This window comes from Salvia splendens, chromosome 21, assembly GCF_004379255.2.
Source record: "Salvia splendens isolate huo1 chromosome 21, SspV2, whole genome shotgun sequence".
Lineage (NCBI taxonomy): Eukaryota > Viridiplantae > Streptophyta > Magnoliopsida > Lamiales > Lamiaceae > Salvia > Salvia splendens.
The window spans coordinates 27201642-27222758 of NC_056052.1; the positions used below are offsets into that span (position 1 = coordinate 27201642).

Sequence of the window (21117 nt, forward strand, 5' to 3'; positions counted from 1 at the left end):
CTCATGTGATAGTAGGTGAACTTTATATGGGACCTACAAGTGTCAAAAGCTCTAAAGATAATAATACCCAAATTATTAGATGTAATTATAGGTATAACTATAGGTTTTTGACATAACAATCACAGTAAAAAAAACCATCAGAAACAGAAATAACCACCACTTCTTCCATACGTCAAGAAAAAAAAACATCATACTTTACAAAGATGAAGTCAAGTTATGAGTTATAACCATGTATTTAGGTAGTAATCATATCAACATAGGATATATGATAAAACCCAAACCCAATGATACATCCATCAACTGATGATAACAGAAAAAAACATACAAAAACGCACATGCAAACCTAAAAGCCACTTCAGTCCTTCTTGTCTTTCAGTGCCCTTGGAATCTTGCTCAAAACTTTAGCATCAAATACGGCATACTGTTTCTTGAGCTCAACTAATGCCTTTTCACCATAGAAGTCCACCTTGTCCTCGTATTTCTCGTAGAAGATTGGCACAGTGAACAATGCTACACTAACTGTCAACGAGAAGAAAATCACATGAGAACCAACTCGATATGCAACAGAAAATTCTCATACAGATTAATACTAGTATTTTCTTTGGTTATTACTTGTGTATAGAAGTGTCAAGAAGTCGCAGCAACCACCCACCAAGGACAAAACCCACAAACCAGCAATTACCTGCATGATGAATAGGGTTCGATTAATATAAAATCCAGTTAATTACCTATCAAATGGGTTCAATGAGCATATATTAATATTCAAATAACTGTACATCTTATTGCAGATCATTCTCAACCTAAATAAAGTACTAGTATCAGGGAATGGCTAACTGTCTATGAACCGTATTCGAGAGCTTCAACGAGAACATATATATCTTATGCAGATCATTCTCATCATGTATCTTGCATCTGCAAAAATAAGCTGAAAACCCCACATCTCTCCTACACTCGAATAGTACATACCGATAGGAACTTCTTTAAATCCTTGCCAGAAGCAATGTCCCTTAGAACTGCAAAGCCTCGATTAATTTCAATCCTCAGTGCAGAGGCACACCTCATTACAGGCTCTTCTGGGATAATCACTTGTGGAATGTGTGGTGCAGATCTACACAAACAAAACAAAGTAAGAAACGGAACGCAGATAACACCAACCACCCTACCACATTACAAAGGATCACTCACTTCTTTATGAAGGTGTTAGCGCTCGACCACAAGAAGAGACCAATTAGACCAAGCATCAAAACATGACAGACCAACGTAAGCAAATGATACTCAAGTACGTCAAACAAGACATAAGCAGCTGTAGCCCCACCGAGCACTCCAGCCGAAACCTTCTTGTCCCTCCATAGGAAAACATCAGCAGCTGGACATCCATCAAAGCTCAAGCCATTATTATGCAAGCTCATGTAAATTTTGAATGATGATATAAAGTTATTAGCATCCATAAAGTAGGTATATTATTAAAGTGAATATGTTGAATCATGAAGGCGTGAGTTAATGACCACGACTCTTAGGCTGGCTAAAGGTGCCTGCCTTTTACCCAACCAAAAGCTACTGCAAACCAGTGAACCACTACTTTCGGGCCATAGAAGGTTTTTTTTATTCAAAGTTAATATTTTTATTTTTAGACACCAAATCAGATAAATATACAAGCAAGAAGATGCATCCAATAAAAATTAAATAATGGAAAATCGAGTTCATCATTTGACGATCGCCCCAAAAAATTGAAACAAAATATTAGTATAAGATTACCATAGAAAGAACGAAACTCTCGGAACACTACGAAAATTGCAAGAACCATAAAAGGCAAGTTAGAAATCCGTGCGCAGTTCACATCTCAAAAAATGACGAAAACCCCCAAAAATTTAACACGACAAAAATAATTTTAAAAAATAAAAAATCTCGCACTTCTTCCCCAAACAAAAAGAAGAAAGTAAATTTTGAAAAAGAGCAATTTAGGCGTAAACATAAAATCATAAGCAATTAACTTACTAAAAACCTCAACTTTTTTTTATCAAAAACATAAAAGGAGAAAAAGGAAAAGATGCTAAACTTGTGAGTATACATACGTTTGCCGCCGCCGAGGACTCTGTGAAGAGGCTTCTCCCGGCCGAAGAGGCGGTAGACTTTGTCCTTCAAGGACTTCGTCTTCTTCTTCTTCTCGTCATCGGAATCAGACGACGAGGAAGACGAATCGCGATCGTGAATTTTATCGGCGATTTTCTCCATCAGCGACTCCTCCTTCTTCTCCTCTTCCTTGTGATGTTCATGATCCCCCATTGCAGCTCACGCAGAGTGTGTGTGTGTGTGTGTGTGTGTGTGTGTGTGTGTGTGTGTGTGTAAACTTAGCTGAAACGAATGAATCTTGAAAAGAATGAATCTTGAATAAAATGGGATAAAGGGTGAGATGGAAAGAATGAATCTGAAACGTTGAATTATATAGCCAGATTTGTATGGCCCCGATTTCGCCGCGGGAATTTTGCTATGTATTAGTAACATTTTCTTTTCTTTGTTGCTAAGTTGTCGTCTCGTTTATATCGGAATGTACTAGAAGATTATACGTGTTGTGCCATACACGCTCGACAATATTTTAAATGATTAAATGTTTTAGTAGTAAGTCTATTCCACAAACACTATTCTAAAATAATTAAATAAAATGGCTGAATTATATGCGACGGACTGTCCGACCAAATTAAAAACTTCCTACACTATTTAAGTTTATTGTGAAAGTAGTTGTAAGAAAAGTATGCGCCAATTGACAATTTACGCAAAAACAACTAATAATTAAATTTTGAGAGTCGGTCGTTAAATTTGAAGGCTAAATCGGGGTTTAGATCATTAGGATAATTATTAGTAACTAGGAGCTAAGCTAGGATTTTGGTGCTGAATTAGGATACGGACAAAAACTGTTTAGATGGCTCTAGACATAATATATGATACTCCATTATTATAATTATAGTATATTTTTGGCTAGCATCCTCCTTATACCTTCAAGATCAAGCTTGAAGATTGACCCTTTTTTGTTATCAAATAGGCCATCCCTACAAATGTCTAGTTTGAAAACAAGAACTTTTTAGGTGGTCAACAAGGAGCTAACAAATTTGAGTTGATGCACTAATTATAGGCCTGAAATCATTTCTATATATAATACCGAAACTGCTAACACTCAAGACACATAAATGAAACTTCCTTGCGTTGGATGTCTGCAAACTTACAATATACAAATGAAAATTTATGATCTAAAATTAATCAATATTTCAATACAAACATGTAGCATTTCTGGTCCTTGGTTGGCAGCAAGAGACCTCTCATCACATCCACACAGGTTCTGAAGTTAAATTTCATCACCTGCAGCTCTCTATAGCTTCTATCCTTTTACCGACCAAAATTTTCGAGCTCGGCTAACTCCCAGCATATTGCCTATGGTAAGCGCTACACTATCAAGAAGTATAGTAATCAGGTTCTACACATGCACGGTGTCAAGGGGTTCTCCCAGATGTCGTAATTGGGGAAAGTTTCTTCGGGCAGTCCACTTCGAGTCTGGTGGGTCGTGATCACATCTTCTACAAATGTGGCCCACCCCATGTAAGGGTCTCCTAAAGATTTAGACATGAGGCCCTTGTCTGGTTTTATGGACTTTAGGTGGTGACCTAGATACCTCCGATTCCCTATAATCAGTTTAGCAAAGTTTCCACCGTGTGTCATGACAAAGACATCGGACTTCAAACAGACCAAAAAGTCTAGAGCCGCTAAACTTGTCACATGCTTTCTAAATTCATCCAACTCCAACTTGGTTGCTAATTCCTCCTTCGTCACCTGTAAGGCAATCCTTAATGAAACTAAATCTATGGTGCTTGGTCAACAATATAAGGTTCAGGACTAACCGAGATTTCACAGTATCTTGTTTCTTTTAGATGAAAAAAGGGAATAGATTGAAGAGCGGAACTTACAAGATTGGGGAACATGTTCCTCAGTGGTGCCATGCGGTTCTGTCCACCATAAACCTGCCCAGAAGCCACGTATATTTGTGTTTCTTTAGGATAGCCCATAGCACGGAGCATTACTGCTACCTCACCGGGTTCAAGAGGGCAACGTCCTTCCTTTCGCTTCTGAAGAGCCAGGGCCCAAAGATGGGAACCATCCTGTAACGCAAGGCCCAAGAAAGATATTACTACTAGCCAGAATTAAAATCTAAATAGAAAAAACACAACTTTGAGGGAAATGATACCTTGAAGCGCCGAGGCCATTCTTTAAGTCTGTATATAGCCATCAGAGCTTTCTCAATCCTAGTCCCCACAAAATCACAGAACGAAAGACCCACCATGCCTTTCTCAAACCTTAAATGAAGAGCCCTGATATACATGTGGCAAAAAGATACATATGAGAAGATTATGAAGACCTTTCAACTGAAAGAGTAGATTTACGTAACTTTATATAATATGGTCCAGGAGAACAAGAAATAGGATGCAGCACATCACTTACATGAAAGGATTAGAATTGCCCGTCCGATTTCTCATTCTCGATACAAGTAAATCAGCCATATTTTCAATTTCAGGAAGAAACTTCAAAGCATGATAATTCACTCTGCATCTTAACCTGTTGATTTCTTGAGGAACATTATCATACCTTGCAAACAAGAAAGGTAGGTTGAATCAACACTAACATATAAACTGTCCTTGATGTACATGGGTATGAGTGGGAAAGATGTAAGAAACACATAATTGAAACAAACAACTCACCCCAGTCGATCAACAAAAGGTTTCAAGGCCATTATCTTCTTTTCTTTGACCCGAGGCAAAACATTGTCAATATAGAACTGAGCAGGAGCATACTTTGGAATGTTCTTTACAGTACGTCTGTTATGAGTATATGCAAATAAAGTAAGATCCAAAAGCAACAAAACTCTCAGTTAGTCAAATAGTGGACTGACAATGGACAAATATACAAAGTAGAAATATTTAACAACTAAGATTCCATTTACTTATCAAGTGTTTGAAATTAAGAGTAAGTATCCCAAATGTTTAACAAATCTTCTTTAGATGGATCTAGGTGGAGCTATCTAGTTCTATATCAAGGCTCTGTGACATATCAAAAGTGTATGCAAGCAAATAAATACCAAACCTTATACTAGAAAACAGCTCTGCCTTATCAGTAAACCATTCTGGGATATCTCTCACTATTGTAACATCATCTTTCAAGTAATCAATAAAATGGTCAACATCAAATATATCTTCGAATTTCCTGCAGTCAACAGGTCAACAATCAACATATAAGTGATCCGATAAAGCAGAGAGAATGATCAACATCAATGCTAAGATAACATAGAATGCCTCTATGTATCTTTAAGAAAGATCACTCACGTTTGATCTTTCCATATCTGGTCTTGCTTCAGCACAGGTAAAATAAGAGTAGCATTCAGGATCTTTGCCACAGCAACAGCATTACATATCTGTAGAGATAGATAATCATAAACAAGTTCAGAATCTCTGAAGGCAAGTATTGGAAATTAAACAGTACTCCAAACTCCATGCAATATCACGGTAAAGTCGCTTACAGCAATTCTTTGCTGGTTAAGACCACCCTCGGCATGAATAAATATATAACCACTTGTTGAATTCTCAGATGGAAGATCTGCAAGGGGAAAGAGAAAAGGTTATTTATATGTGCTAATAATGACAGAAACACATTCCATAAAGCTTATCTTAGCAAAGCCATACTATATATTTTATGAAATGAGATAACAATGCAGTATCAGTATCCTGTTAAAGTTCACTTAAGCAGCCAGCACAATATTTTAAAGTTGTAGGAGTAAATGATAACATAGTCTTCTGCTTTTACTAACCATTAAGAAAGAGCTATAACCAGTGGCGGACGCAGGATTTTTATAGTGGGGGGTCCAAATTATAATTAACGATTGTTGCATATATTTAATGTTGACGACTCCAGAAACAACCCGACGCATTACAGAGTTGCGAAAGACACATATGATGACAATGTCGATGCTGAAATAATTAAAGAATACAATATTAAAATTAAAGATCTTTACTTTATGATCTTATAATAACAATATTTATACAAATAATGAAAAAAAACAAAAATTATAGTGTAAGAAAATAAAATATACTCCCTCCGTTCCATAGTATTTTGCCATTTTGATACGTTCTATAGTAGTGGAGTCATTTCATTTTTTAGTAAAAGTTAACACATTTCTTCTCATTTACTTTATTCTCTTTACTTTTTCTTTTCTCCTACTTAATTATCTTTTTATTTAATATATCATATCCCATTTTCTAAATCTTCGTGCCCGAAAGAAATGCCTCCACTATTATGGATCGGAGGGGGTATTAATTAATTACTATGTAGTTATTGAATTAATTATAAAATGAATTAAATTGAAAGACAAATGTGAATTAGTAATGAGAAAATCAAAAACAACATTGATGGATTAAATTTAAATTAGTTATGAAAAATACACAAAGAATTAAACTAGTTTAAAAAAACTAGAAATCCACAATTAGTAATGGGAAATCAATAAAATCCAGCAATGGGATTCGATCCCATAACCTAAAGCTACAAGTCTGCAACGCTGGCCAACTAAGCTAGCTAATTGTATGGTATATCGTTGCATACTTATAATATATATAGTGATAACACAAATGGGTGGGGGTTCCAAGGAACCCCATGACACCATGTAGGTTCGCGCTATAACCGAATCTCCATAACAAACAGAAATTAAAATAATTGGAATGATGTTCATAATTCATCACTAAAGTAGAAACAAAGCATTGAACTATTGAAGTGGCAAGGTCTTTAAAAGAACCCTAAGCGGCCACCTACCCACACTTCCATGGTGTAATTTTTAAAATGCACATCTAACATCTTGATATTCATTTAGACTATAGTTAAATTATCAGTTAAGGAAGAAGTATGCTTCAATGAGTTAAGCTTTCAACTTTAGCCATAAGGCAATTGAAAAAGGCTTAAATTCAGTGCTGATGTTTGGGGTAACTGCAGTACTGCACCAATATTATTATTTTTGTTCATACATCCATCCACATATCAGAGTACCTGAAATTACACCCTCACGTCTTTCTGCACAAGGTTTCCATGATGTAGTTGCTGAATGAGGATTTTCCCACAGTGAGGGTGGCTCCTTAACCTGCTTACAATGAAAGTAGTGACATTCAGAAAACACAATCAAAATAAAAAGAAGATTACATGAGAGAGAAGTGGATAATCATTTTAGCTCACATGAGGGCACTGAAGAGTAATACCATCCTTTTTGCACAGATAAGGGGCATTCTGCAGCCAATGTGGAGAAAGGGGTCAAGACTTAATATGAATAGAACTTGGAGGAAAGCATGGAATCATTAAGTGTGAAACTTGTAGAAATAAAATAAGTGAAATGAGATCAGAAGTTAGAATCCTCAAGTGAGTCCTATGAGGAGAAGGAAATCAAAAGCCTCCCACGCTACATGATGCTACATAGGATAGACCATCAATTTAACAAAATTGTACGGTTGTACCAAAAAAAGTTAGCACTAACCATGCTTTCTAATGTACTATAATTGTGCAATTCAAGGATATTATATGATGCAAAGTACAAAGATCTTATGTCTCAATGCTCTCAATTAAATAAACCCCAATGCTGAGTACAGTTGAAATTGGAAACATTTATGCATATTATATCTAATTCCCATGTTCAACACACCGCTTTATTTTTACTGGAACTTTTCTGTACAATGTACAGGTTTTTATGGCGAGAGCAACTCAATCGAAAAATAACCATGATATCATAAAAAATAACAAGCAAAAATCCATCAAAATATCAATGAACTTTAAACCACAATGCACAAAGACTGGAATTTCTCCAGAGATAACAAACGAAACACGCAATCACATTCGCAGAGAAACAAACAGGCAACTCATGAAGAGGGCATTTCGGCACATACCAATCGTTGAACGAGAGAAGAAACTGAAATCACGGCCGCGAACACGATAGCGACGAGGATGACAATCGAGATCTTAGATCTATGGGGATGCGACCTATGGAGATCGTCGTTAGGGAAAAGGAAGTGAGGGAAAAGGGATTGGAAATAGGAGCGGAATGAGCGATCCCGGAGATGCCGATCGCGGCCATTATCATCGTCGGCGGCGGAGGTGGCGGAGTTGTAGTCGGAGGAAAACGGGGAAGAGGCGACAGCGGAGGCGGAGGGGGACGGGGTGGCGCGGTTGCCGATGGAGCTGGAGTGGCGGAGCTCCGCCGTCGCTCTCTTGGGGCTGAACGCCAGCTTGAAATTCGGGATGTTGCTCCAATTGGAGCGGCAAGCCTTCGCCCTTCGATTTTGTTGCGGTACAGTGCGACGTGATCTCCGGCTTGTGTGTGAGAGAGAGAGAGAGAGGGGAAAGGAAGGGAGCTAATAATCTAGTGGTGCTGACAGTCCATGTGACTGACTTCAGATCAGGGAAAAAATTGCAAGAGAAATAAATTTTCTTCTGAAAATAAATAGTAATTTAATTTTAATAAATCATGCACCAAATAATGAATTACTACTATATACTTCGTCTGGTCCTACTTAATTGTGACGTTTTTACTTTGGCACATGAATTTAGATAGTACTAGTATTTAGTTAATAGAGTAAGATAAAGAATAAAGTAAGAAATGAAAGAGAAAATAAAATAGGAGATATGATAAAATAAGAGGATAAAGTAGGAAAAAAGAATGAATTAATTATTATCAAAAGAAAAAACATCTCATATAGATTGGAACATACCAAAAAGAAAAATGTCTCACTTAAACCGGAGCATATTAATATTATAAAAAAATTAGCATTTCTTTTTTACATACAAATTAAAAAAATATGTATTTAAATTTTAAGTGGAAGAAAAATTAAAATAGTTAAATGGTAAGATATCTCATCGAATTAATAGATTAATATTTCCAACCATTAATCCTTCTTAAAGAGTTTATTTCCAACAAACGAAACCTAATTTAAAAAAAAACAACATATACTTCAATTGATTTACATATTTAATGCATGCATATTGGTAACATAATGAAACGAAATCAAACTTATCAAAACCTTATTATAAAAATTTGGACTGAAGACTATCCGACAAGGTTTTTTGACTGTGGTGGACATTACATCATCAAATATTTGATGGAATAAACTTAAACCATTGAGCTTGTGGATTGTGAGCACAAGTAGGCAAATCAACAAGATTATCTCCTACACATAAGCATTTCTTTGTAATAAGTTTAGAATCAGGAGCATTCATTTCTAAGCACAAATATCCTCCATTTCCACCATGTGCAGCTAAATGCAGACCAGTACTTGACACATACTTCCACTTGCTCGAACAATCCTCCGATACACGAGGCGCCTCCTCGTCTACGGCCACCCCCAAGCACTGTGGGCTCCCAACTAGCTTGATAGGCCCATCATCTTGATGTTGCTCCCATTTGCTTGCATTTTTGCAGTTTGCCACAACTATCCAATTCTCCACTATTTGCACACAATGCCCACTCAAAGGGTGGAACATTTTATAGTATGTTGGATGCTCGGACTTGAAATCTAGTCAATGAGATACAACAACATTATAGTTTTAAAAAATCATGTCAAATTCTGGTATGTCACATGACCTTAAAGATCAATTGGAAAAACTATGGAATTGGGATTTGTTTGTAACTATCAAAAGGTGAAAAAATCTTGTCATCTATGTATAATGTATTGTTGATTTTTTCAACTTAACAATATCATTTTCTTTATGAATACACAACATCGGTTATCTTAGGGGTGGTTCGGTACGGTAGACCGTACCGTGAGTGTCATACCGTATACCGTATCGAAAGTTACGATATGACAAAACACCATATCGATACCGAACAGAATTTTTCGGTATACCGGAAATTTGATAAGGTAGTTTTTTATAACGTTACCATACCGTGTTTTCGGTATACCGTACCTCATTTCGGTATACTGTACTTTTGCGGTATACCGAATTGTGGTACGACATACCGTTATACCGGAAAAAAATTTATTATACCCAACATATTGAAAAAACGATTATAGTGTTTAACTACTTCAAAAAGTCCAAAACAATTAAACTTCATCACAATCAAATCTTGTTCATACAGTCATTCTTTTTAAATTTTAGTATAAATATAACATAAATATATATATATATATATATATATATATATATATATATATATATATATATATATATATATAAGGATGTGATCATATGATAACCCATATTTATGGTGATAACCTAATAACCTATCATTCTATGGACGAAATATATCATTTTATAAAATAGAATATCAATTTATGGATTAAAAGTATCATTCTATGCATGCTGAAAAATATCATTTTATAGTGTATAAATATCATTTTTAGTAAAAATGATATTTTTGACCCATAAAATGATAGGTTATTAGGTTATCACCATAAATATGGTTATCATTTTAACGCACATATATATATGTATATAGAGGAGCGTTATTCTCCTATTCATCCCTTAGATTCTTTATCCTTCTTAAAATGGGCCGTTAGATCTCATTCATCAACGGTCCAGATGATCTGCATTATTACACTATAATGGTGCATTATTAGTCGGTGTGCATTATTCAACTGAAAATCTACATTATTAAATGACACGTGGCACCAATCTAACCGTCGGATGACAAAATCGTGGGGCTGAGATTAAAAAGAACAAAGAACAAAAGATACAAAAAGGAAATGAATACATCCATATATATATATATATATATGTTTATATATATATATATATATATATGTTTATATATATATATATATAATAATCAATCGGTATACCGGTACACCGAAGCGTCGGTATATATCGACGATTCGCTATGCCGGTATATACCGGTATACCTAAAAATCAGTATTTTCGGTATTTTTTTAGTACGGTAAGTTCGGTATTCCGGTATTTTGATATAATTCCCATACAATTGACCAAACATTTCATTGTGGGATAAATCGAACAACTTCGAATTTCATGATTTTCCCTTCTAATTGTTAATGGGAAATTTCAAAATTTGACAAAATTTATGATTTTTACTATAAATCTAATAAATGAGATGCAACAATATTGTAGTATAGGTTAGTGATCAAATTTATCGCGACCTTTTCAACTTGTAGTATCAAACGAAATTAGGGTTTATATCCAAAAAAATTCAATCTTTAGAATGAAAAAGTTGCAAGAGTCCCATACCTTGATTAATGTGTTGAATAGCCTGCAATTTATCAAGAAATGAAGGGTTTCTGATACGGTCCCAATTAAAGTCAAGAACACCATCAAATTCTTCAAGATTAACAGTTCCTTCTCTAAGAAGATAGCTGCCTTGTAAAGCCCACAAAGCCCAGTCGAGATCGAGCTCAGCAACAGCTGCCAAGAGACAACCTATGTATCTGTTGTCGGCCTCATTGTCACCTCTTTGATTAATCCCAAATTCACTTAAAAAAAGGGGGAAAGGGTTGTCCCCTTGAGTCAAGAAAAGAAGATTGTCTGTGGTGGCTTTCGTGACAGAAGCACATATCTGGTTAGTTTGAGCAGCCCATTTATCAGCAGGAATGCCAAAGGAATACCAATGTCCTTCGTAAACTGATTTGTTGGAGGGTATATGATCTAGCGGTTGGGACTTGAGGAAAGCGAGGTTGCCAGCGTAGCTTAAACCGGAGACGATGACTAGGACATCTGGGTTTTGATTGTGGACTAGATTGGCTCCTACCCGCATGTATTGGTACCAGTTTAACTCATTTTGTCGACTACCTCGTAGCTCATTCCTCAAGCTCATACCCACCACCTTCAAAACACAAATCACATCATGTTATATATTTAATAGTAAAATAATGTTCAAAATGAAAATTAAATTGATTAAACTCACCGCAGGGTTACCCAGATACGCCTTAGCGACGGTAACCAAGCCTCGCTCCCACTCCCACGGGTTAAAATCAGGGTCGTTAAAGAAGCCATTCCCGTCGTTGTCGCTGCAGCACCACCCCGGGCGGCCGATGTGGTTATCGAGCACCACCATCAGCTTATTCCTCCCGAGCTCATCCACCACCGCCTTGTGAAGCTCGACCACCGTCATGTTCAGAATATGAGGGTTATTTCTAACAATGCCGTCTCTCGCCGCCGACAGATTGTACTTATCCAATGATTCCGAGACTTTAAGGTTTCTGTATTCCGGCCTCGTGAACATGTGCGTCGCCCACGTGAACCTCACGCAATTGAAGCCGCTTGCGGTTATCTTCCGCGCTATCTCGCTCACCGGCTTCTTCTCTACGCCCTCTGCGATCATCGGCTCTAAGTGCGAAGGCCAGTTCACGCACGCCAGCTTCACGCGCTGCCCACTCGCGTCGTCCACTATCCACCGCGAGTTCGTCGATAGCGGCCATGAACTGCAAATGGAGATTATTTGAAGGAACACAAATGCTGCAATGGTTTTTCCCATTTCTTTTTGTCTTTTAAGGTGTGTGACTCTGTTGGTTTTCTATACGTATTTATATACAGCACTGAATGCTGTAATAGGTCATCGATTCACTATTTTTCCAATCTCCATTTTAATTATTAACGAGATATGTGTAATGCTTGATCAGATACTTCAAGCATGGGTTTGGGATTTGGATGGATGAAATCATACTTCATTATGAATTCATGAATACTGGGAATTCTCGTGGAAATTAATTGGATGGATGAAATCTGATAGGCATGCTACAAATTCTTGTCAATAATCCAATCATTTTACACACAACGGATATTAAAGATGATAATATAGATTGATTTGCCAAATTTGATCATTTAAACATAATTATTGGAAAATTAAACTCTCTGCATTATTTTCTCGATCTTCTACAATAGAGAAATAATCAATACCGTCCAAAAAAATAACCTAGCTATTTGTGAAAGACAAATTTTATACTATAATTGATAAAATAGGATTAAGAGTAGATAAAATAGTTTAAAATTTCCATAAATATAAATAAGATTACTTTTGATGGACAAACAAAAATAGAAAAGTAAGACTATTTTTATAGACGTATGAAACACTTAATATCTTAATTTCATTCATATATTTATTATTCACATCATGAATCCAAACTTAAATTTGTTTAAATTAAGAGCTAATAGCTGAAAAATACGTTAATTATATGTTACTCCTTCATATCTTTACCATACATTTAAATGTGGTAAAAAATACATGAACTTTATGTGTGAAGCAAAATTTCCACAACATCAAATTTCATTTAAATTGAATCCAATCAATGTGGCATCCTAGAATATCCCAAACAATGTGGTTGCATGTTGGAATATCTACCCCGAACAAAACGATTGTTTCATACAAAATAAAAAAAAATTAAGATTAAATATAAAAAAATATTTGTTATTACTCATTAAAATAACATCGATTTACGATGTGACTTACAATTTCATTATTAATCTTATCATATCATTTAAAATCGTCACTAAAATGAGTACATAGGGTCTAGGAGTATTAAATTTTGGCAGAAAAACTTATATTGAGGCAGTTTACTACACAATCCTCTTGTTCCTAAATGGGCCTCTATATAATATATTGGGCCCAAAAGTAAAAGCCCAAACAAAATATTTGGAAATGGAAACAACGCTTCTCTCTTCCTGTCTCCGCTTTCCGGTTTTTATCCCTCAAAACCCTCCTTAACCCCACCCCCAAAACCGCCGATCCAATGCTGATTCGCCGAGCAGCACCTCTGAGCGCTGCCGCAATCCATCATCTCCGGCGCTTCTCCACCGCCGCGCTCCTTAAGGAAGTGGAGGCTCCTCCTATATTCACCTACCTGGATGGATTCCCCCGGCCCGACCCCAAGCACGACGAGACGATCCTTGCAATCCCTCGCGATGCCTCCGGCAAGAGCATCTCCGCCAAGGAGAGGAAGGCCGGCCGCGTTCCGAGCATCGTCTTCGAGGCGGAGGACGGCCAGCACGGCGGCAACAAGCGCATCATTTCAGTTCAGAGTAATCAGGTTAAGAAGCTCGTGAATCATTTAGGGCAGTCCTTTTTCCTCTCCAGGCTCTTTGATCTGGAGGTCCGGCCGGAGTTCGGGTCCGGTGAGGTTGTCGAGAAAGTGCGCGTTCTGCCTCGGAAGGTGTGTATTTTGTCACATTGCGATGCTCGTTTGTTAATTAGGGAATGTTGAGTTTGTTCTGATTTTGTGAAATGTTGAGTTTTCTGTGGTTGAGCTAGCTCGCAATAGTTCGATTAGGGCAATTGGCCTGAGATCTGTATGTAGATAGATACATGCGTTTGCTTTTACATTAGTGGAGATGAAATAGCGAAATTATCGAAGGTTTGGATAGATAGAAAGGAGTACGAGTTGGATTACATAAATTTAGAATGTGAGTTAACATTTCTAAATGCTATTGAGTTTCATACAGCACTGGTTGGGAATTATTGGGTTATGCACTGATTTGGTGTTTCTTGGTGAATGTCAGCTCCATCTTCATCCGAGCTCAGATGCTGTGCTTAATGTTACGTTTATAAGAGCTCCGTCTAGTGCTTGGATAAAGGTTGATGTTCCTCTAGTATTTAGAGGAGATGATGTTTCCCCCGGGCTGAAGAAGGGTACGTAGAAAATTTTATCCTGTGATTTATTACCATTTTTATGCTAAGCTTGCAATTCTCTCCGTTTCTACTGCTCTTTTTAATGTCATCTGTCCTGTGTGATTCTCCACATTGCTTTTGCCACATAATGGTCTTTCAGTGCTGACACTTGAATATAATTCAAGTAATCACGCTCAATGTTATCAAATAGCGGATATGGCGGCGCCATGGCGCTATGGCATGGCGTTCGGTGGTGGAAACGCCATAGCACCATGTCGCTGCCATAGCACCGCCATATCCGACATTTGACAACATTGCGTGTGTATTGCATTTAGGAATATAGCATTATGTAAGAAAAATGGTTGTTAGAGTGGTATATTATGCTTTATTAATTGTTTAAAGTGTTTTTAGATGTTATATTTTTAATATTTTTTAATTTTTGAATTATATATAAATATATAAGTATTATTTTATTTATTTAATTTTTGACCGCCATATCCGCCATACTAATACGCCATATCCCTGTGGCGGTTTTTAGGCAAACCGCCATAAGTTGCCATACGAGATTAATAACATTGATCACGCTCTTGAACCTCTATGGCTATTGGAGTTATATGCTTTCTGGATTGAACGATTTTGAATAAAGTCAAAACAATTTTGGGTTAAATAGAGGAAAGCTATAATCAATTGGAAGACATGTGCTAGTCACAGTAAATAAAAGGCAGCATCAATTTAGATAGGACACTCCTGTAAAGGTCAGATCACTTCCAATTGTGTGAAGGAGTTGCATCTGATTCTTGGTATCCTTGCACTCATGTTTTGGTTGACATTTTTATGCTTGTGTTTCTTGCTTTTAAACACAAGCTAGCCTGCCGCCATATCTGGTCCGAGCCCTTAACCTTTAGATGTTACCCACACAACGAATTTTCTTGTGTCAGTAGTAAATTTACAATCAAATTAGGAACTAGAAAACTAAAGTGAATTTGGACTGGATAAGGTTATGTCTTAGACTCTAACCCTGAAAGATATGAATGGAGGAAGAAATTGATGACTTGATTAGGAATCTGTGACAAGTTGAATTGGGAAATCATAAAAAAGTAGTATAATTAATTGCTATTGCTGATTGAAGTCTCATTTTCATTTTCTGTTTTATTTCCCTCATGTTGACGACACTTCTGAATTTGTACTTACGACTGTCAATTGTTGTTCTTTCTCTTCAGGGTCATCTCTAAATATTATCAAGAGAACTGTTAAGTATCTCTGCCCTGCTGATATAGTCCCTCCCTTCATAGACGTTGATTTAAGTGAGCTCGATGTAGGCCAGAAGATCGTTGCTGGTAACCTTAACGTTCATCCTGCTCTCAAGTTGCTAAGATCGAAGGATGAAGCTGTTGTCAAGATAATGGGTGCCAGGGTCTCTGACCAAAGAAAATCCAAGTAAGCTGCGAAGCTCCTAATTTCATATTTTGGTAGAAAAATCTTTGATGGTAAAAGAAACCAATAACTGTATAAGGCCACGCCGCTGATATGATCTTCCCATCTTTGCGATTAAGAAAAGTTGTTTTAGTTGAACTCTATCTAGGAGCGATATTGGCTCTAATTTTCAAAGAAAGCATGTGGTGATATTGAAGCCTACATATTTTAGAACATTGCTTCTTATAAGCAGCTTTAACATGGATGATAAGCATAGAAAAAAGTTTTCATCGTAACAAAAAAATGTCAAATAAAATAAATCACTCTTATTTTCTTATTTTATTACTGACCATTTAATAAAGGTGTACTAGGCTTGTATTGTCTTACATGATGCCCCATTATACTCGATTTGCTTTTTAAAGACAAAATGTCGTTTAAATCATTTTAATTGATTTTTTGGAATTAAACCGTAACTTTATTATAATTGTTCCAAGAGTAAAAATTAAAATTTGCAAATGCCTGAATCATAGTTTACGAATTGTGAACCCCAATTTGGCTTCCACATTGCACTGAATTGTGAACCCCAACTGTAAATTGAAATTGCGAATCTCAAATAATGGAAGTCTTAAAATTAAGACGTCAATGATCTACAAATTAAGACAAAAAATCTGAAATTAATTAAAATGGTAGAAATTGTTCTGTTTCTGGTTAACCTAGATGACAATGTTTTGATGAATTAGCGTTTTGTCAATGTGGAAAATCCAGTTTTCATACCAATTTCACCAAAAAAATTAATTTTATGGAAAAACTACGAATTAAAGTAAAACTATGATATAACCAGGAGTAAATATGAATGATAAATTTTTTGTAGTCACTTTATACTGCATTAATACGCGGAGTCACTTCTTCTAAAATCTCCTATTTCTTGGAAAGTAGAGAATAACATGTACTAATGTAATTAGAAAGAATATAACCGGACTCCAAACAAAAGCATGGTATTTAGTAATGTGACAGCATATCATGAAATAATGTATTACCCTACTCATATAAACCGTTAAGAATAGTGCAAATTTACAGCTTGTACGTCACCGGGCAATTGGTTCCACATTTAGAACTCTTGTACATCAGCTGAGTTCAAATAATTGAATTCAATTTGCCGATTCATGCATTGTAAAATATCTCCATATCTCATGGTTATTCTTCTTCTCTATATTAAGATAATCTGCCAAATTTCTAGTGGCCTTCAATTCTTTCATTATCACTGCCTGATGTTTGATTATAAAAATGGAAACTGGCACTGAAAACCTTTTCAGTACCACAAAATAAATGTAACCATTTTTTTATTAAACAAACATTGAATGAAGGAGTTAATGCGCCCATTAACTACAATTCTCAAAAGTAAAAACAATAAATCGAAGAGTGGATGACTCAATTCTTAAAAAAACAATAAATTGAAGAGTGAATGAGTCATTATAGTAATTAGTGTAGTATTTATTACTTATAAACTAAAAAAATTCAAATATATAACAGATAATTGTTGTAAAATCATGAAATTGGGTCCGTTTCTTGTAACTTCTTGTAATTTACAAGCAATTCACCCAATATAGATATAGTACTATTTTTTTTAGCATTAATAAGGCCTTGCACGATTTGTATAATCTTTATAAAAACGAATCAAACACGCCAACACAAGCACATTACTCTCAAAACAAAACAAAACAAAACAAAAAATGAGAGGCATTTTGGCGTTACTATTCCTACAAATGGTGGCGCTCTGCGCCTCCACGGAGCTGTCGACGACCTCACGATGGATAGTCCATCACACGAGCGGGAAGCGCGTGAGGCTGGCCTGCGTGAATTGGCCCTCGCACGTAGAGCCAATGATCGCAGAAGGCCTAGAGAAGAAGCCACTGCGCCACATCGTGAAAAAGATAGCCGAAAACGGGTTCAACTGCGTGAGGCTCACGTGGGCGACATACATGTTCACGAGGCCGGAATACGGAAGCCTTAGAGTCTCCGAATCATTGGGCAAGTACAATCTGTCCGCGGCGAGAGACGGCATTGTTAGAAATAACCCTCAGATTCTGAACATGACGGTGGTCGAGCTTCACAAGGCGGTGGTGGATGAGCTCGGGAGGAGGAAGGTGATGGTGGTGCTCGATAACCACGTCAGCCGGCCGACGTGGTGCTGCGGCGACAAAGACGGGAATGGATTCTTCGGCGACGCCGATTTTGAGGTGGAGGAGTGGCTGCGAGGGCTGGCGGCGGTGGCCGAGGCGTATAGGGATACTCATGCGGTTAGTGTGTAAATCGTTTTAATTATTTTTTACTTCAAGTATATGCAAATTTTAGTAAAATGACCTAATGAAATGAGACGATACTAAAAATGAAATTTCACCACATTTATTGTTGCTTTTACTTATGTTTCTAATACTACCAAAATTAGTTTTGTACATCCACATAAAAATGTGCCTTACTAGTGAATTGGAATTTAGAGGCAGAGCTAGGAAATCGTTTTTAGGGAACAACAATATATATATATGGGGAAATGTTAGTTTTTTAATAGGTTTTATAAATGTAGATGAGAAATTTGAGGAAGGCATTTGCCCCCTCCTTGCTTCGCCTCCGATCCAATTTAATGCTAACATGGTCACGTAAAAATCCTAGATGGCTAAATCAGATGATTTTACATATCAAAATCATGTCGTTAATTTCAATTGAAATTGCATGTGATTAATTGAAATTGAGCTTAATATAATGGCAAATGGTACAGAACCAAACTTGTTAGTAATTAGCAAAAAGTTCGGTAACTATTTCTAAAAATTGGTGTACATAACTAGGATTGGGTCAAAATTCATTAATTCACACGCTATTACGTGGTTGTAAATAGAATAGCATTAAAATTTGTGTTATACCCAAAATATATTCATTTAGTCCACAATTAATACATTTTGGATAGTCACTTTCTATTTTCGTTAAAAAGTTTTTAATAAGTTCAACCTTATTCTTTAATAATAGTATTTCGTATTCCTTCCGTCTCATAATAGATGACATACTTCGAAAACTGCACGAGATTTTAGGGGATGTTGTTTTGTATGCTAAGCGGTGGGAGAAAATAATATTTTTATATTAATGTGAGAGAGAACTTTTTCTAAAAAGGGAAATGTGGCATCTTTTGTGGGACAAACTAAAAAGGAAAGTGTGACATCTATTATGAGACGGAGGGAGTAGTTTATTAATTTTATATCAATATTCATGCCTTTACTATGAAGACTATTGGTCACAAATTTGAAAAAAAAAAGAATGTTGTGAAGGTTGTGGGTATAAGCATGAGGAATGAGCTACGAGGCAACCGACAAAACGAGGCAGAATGGTATAAGTATATGCAAGAAGGAGGCAACACAATTCACACACATAATCCAGATGTCCTAATCATCGTCTCAGGATTGAACTACGCCGGCAACCTCGGATTCCTGAAATCCCAACCGCTGGCAGTTAATTTCACCAACAAATTAGTTTTTGAAGCACATTGGTATTCCTTTGGCACATCTGCTGAGCAATGGGTTGCCCAAACCAACCAGTTATGTGGCACTATCACCAAATGGGCACTAGACAATTATCTTTTCTTGACTCAAGGGAACAACTCTTTCCCTCTTTTTATAAGTGAATTTGGGATTAATCAAAGAGGTGACAGTGAGGCCGACAACCGATACATAGGTTGTATGCTGGCGGCTGTCGCTGAGTTTGATGTTGACTGGGCTTTGTGGACTTTACAAGGCAGCTACATTCTTAGGGAGGGACATGTTGATCTTGAAGAATTTTATGGACTTCTTGATTTCAACTGGGATCGTCTCCGAAATCCAGCATTTCTTGATAGACTGCAGGTTCTTAGGCAGATCAATCAAGGTATGTTAATCAAATTACTACTTTTTTTTGGAGAATTTGAACTATATTATATACTATTGTTGTTATCTTATCCAGATTATAAGTCGAAGCATCCAACACACTATATAATGCTGCATCCATTGAGTGGGCTTTGTGTTCACATTGCTAAGAATGGCATGGTAGCTATGGCTAGTTGCAAAAGAGCAACCCGGTGGGATCAACACCGAGACGGTTGGCCTATTAAGTTGGCGGGCTCTTCGAAGTGCCTCGGGGTGGCTGGAGACGGGGAAGATCCACGTGTCTCGAGGCATTGTTCGAGCAAGTGGAAGTATGTGTCAAGTTCTGGTCTTCACTTAGCTGCCCAAGATACAAGAGGGGAACACTTATGCTTAGAGTTGGAGAAGAATGCCTCGGATTCTAAGATTGTGACTAAGAAATGTTTGTGTATAGGAGATGATGATCTAGCTGATTTACCTACTTGTGCTGACAATCCACAAGCACAATGGTTTAAGCTTATTCCAACAAATATTTGATAATGCAATTTGAGTTAGAAATAAAAAAAAAGAATGTGGTACATTTCACTATTTTGTGTGTTTATTATCATTACGAATTTAGGGAAAATATAGTTTTAGAAGTTTATAAAAAAAATTATATTACTAATTCTTATACTCCCTCTATCCCAAAGGTAGGTGGTTTGAGGGAGTTTTATTTTTCATTTTTTTTTCTAGTATATAATAATCTCAAGAGATCCACGTATTATCTTATGCAACGAAGGATAAACTTTCTCTTGCAAGGAAAATGGTCATATACATAGTATTTTTTTAAAAAGACCAATTACAATGTATTTAATTGGGCAATTTTTATTTTCTTAAAATATTTAAAAGTACTGAAGAAAGCTACATAGTAAGTGCAATTTAATGTCGATGACATATAAATAAAAGTAGTTAAGACACTCGTAACAATTCAATGCGGAGGAAATGTACGATAGAAAAGGGGGAAAAAGTCTTTATTTAATAGAGATACCGATGTCATTAATTATTTTATTTTCTAAATAACATGCAATAGTCTATTTAAGATTAAATTAATGTCAATTCCTATATTGGAAACTTATAAAATGAGTATACATCCCCCCCGTACCGTTTATGTTGTTAATTACTGTTATCTTTTTCATTGTCAATTCCCCACGATTTGTCATCCTATTTCCT

General features: G+C 36.4%; 5 protein-coding genes across 5 annotated transcripts; 2 read left to right on the forward strand and 3 right to left on the reverse strand.

Annotated features, from left to right (window-relative positions):
- Positions 1–142: 142 nt before the first annotated feature.
- LOC121783529 (reticulon-like protein B2) lies at positions 143–2410 on the reverse strand. The gene is made up of 5 exons (XM_042181625.1): positions 2073–2410; positions 1186–1366; positions 967–1108; positions 613–682; positions 143–519 (listed from the first exon to the last, which is right to left on the reverse strand). Exons 1-5 carry the CDS (start codon positions 2281–2283, stop codon positions 356–358), a joined length of 768 nt encoding a protein of 255 aa, XP_042037559.1. The 5' UTR covers positions 2284–2410; the 3' UTR covers positions 143–355.
- A 769-nt stretch (positions 2411–3179) lies between these two features.
- Positions 3180–9146, reverse strand: LOC121784469 (protein PECTIC ARABINOGALACTAN SYNTHESIS-RELATED-like). The gene is made up of 12 exons (XM_042182602.1): positions 9087–9146; positions 7956–8420; positions 7255–7305; positions 7072–7162; positions 5558–5634; positions 5364–5452; positions 5125–5244; positions 4743–4859; positions 4486–4629; positions 4232–4355; positions 3954–4145; positions 3180–3819 (listed from the first exon to the last, which is right to left on the reverse strand). The coding sequence occupies exons 1-12, from the start codon at positions 9144–9146 to the stop codon at positions 3460–3462; spliced, it is 1890 nt and encodes a 629-aa protein (XP_042038536.1). The 3' UTR covers positions 3180–3459.
- A 7-nt stretch (positions 9147–9153) lies between these two features.
- On the reverse strand, positions 9154–12487 carry LOC121784470 (glycosyl hydrolase 5 family protein-like). The gene is made up of 3 exons (XM_042182603.1): positions 11918–12487; positions 11245–11836; positions 9154–9578 (listed from the first exon to the last, which is right to left on the reverse strand). The coding sequence occupies exons 1-3, from the start codon at positions 12485–12487 to the stop codon at positions 9154–9156; spliced, it is 1587 nt and encodes a 528-aa protein (XP_042038537.1).
- A 1181-nt stretch (positions 12488–13668) lies between these two features.
- On the forward strand, positions 13669–16249 carry LOC121783411 (50S ribosomal protein L25-like). Its single transcript, XM_042181473.1, has 3 exons — positions 13669–14159; positions 14506–14635; positions 15835–16249. Exons 1-3 carry the CDS (start codon positions 13740–13742, stop codon positions 16053–16055), a joined length of 771 nt encoding a protein of 256 aa, XP_042037407.1. The 5' UTR covers positions 13669–13739; the 3' UTR covers positions 16056–16249.
- A 1420-nt stretch (positions 16250–17669) lies between these two features.
- LOC121783749 (glycosyl hydrolase 5 family protein-like) lies at positions 17670–20496 on the forward strand. The gene is made up of 3 exons (XM_042181918.1): positions 17670–18324; positions 19342–19933; positions 20009–20496. The coding sequence occupies exons 1-3, from the start codon at positions 17758–17760 to the stop codon at positions 20443–20445; spliced, it is 1596 nt and encodes a 531-aa protein (XP_042037852.1). The 5' UTR covers positions 17670–17757; the 3' UTR covers positions 20446–20496.
- The last annotated feature ends 621 nt before the right edge of the window (positions 20497–21117 follow it).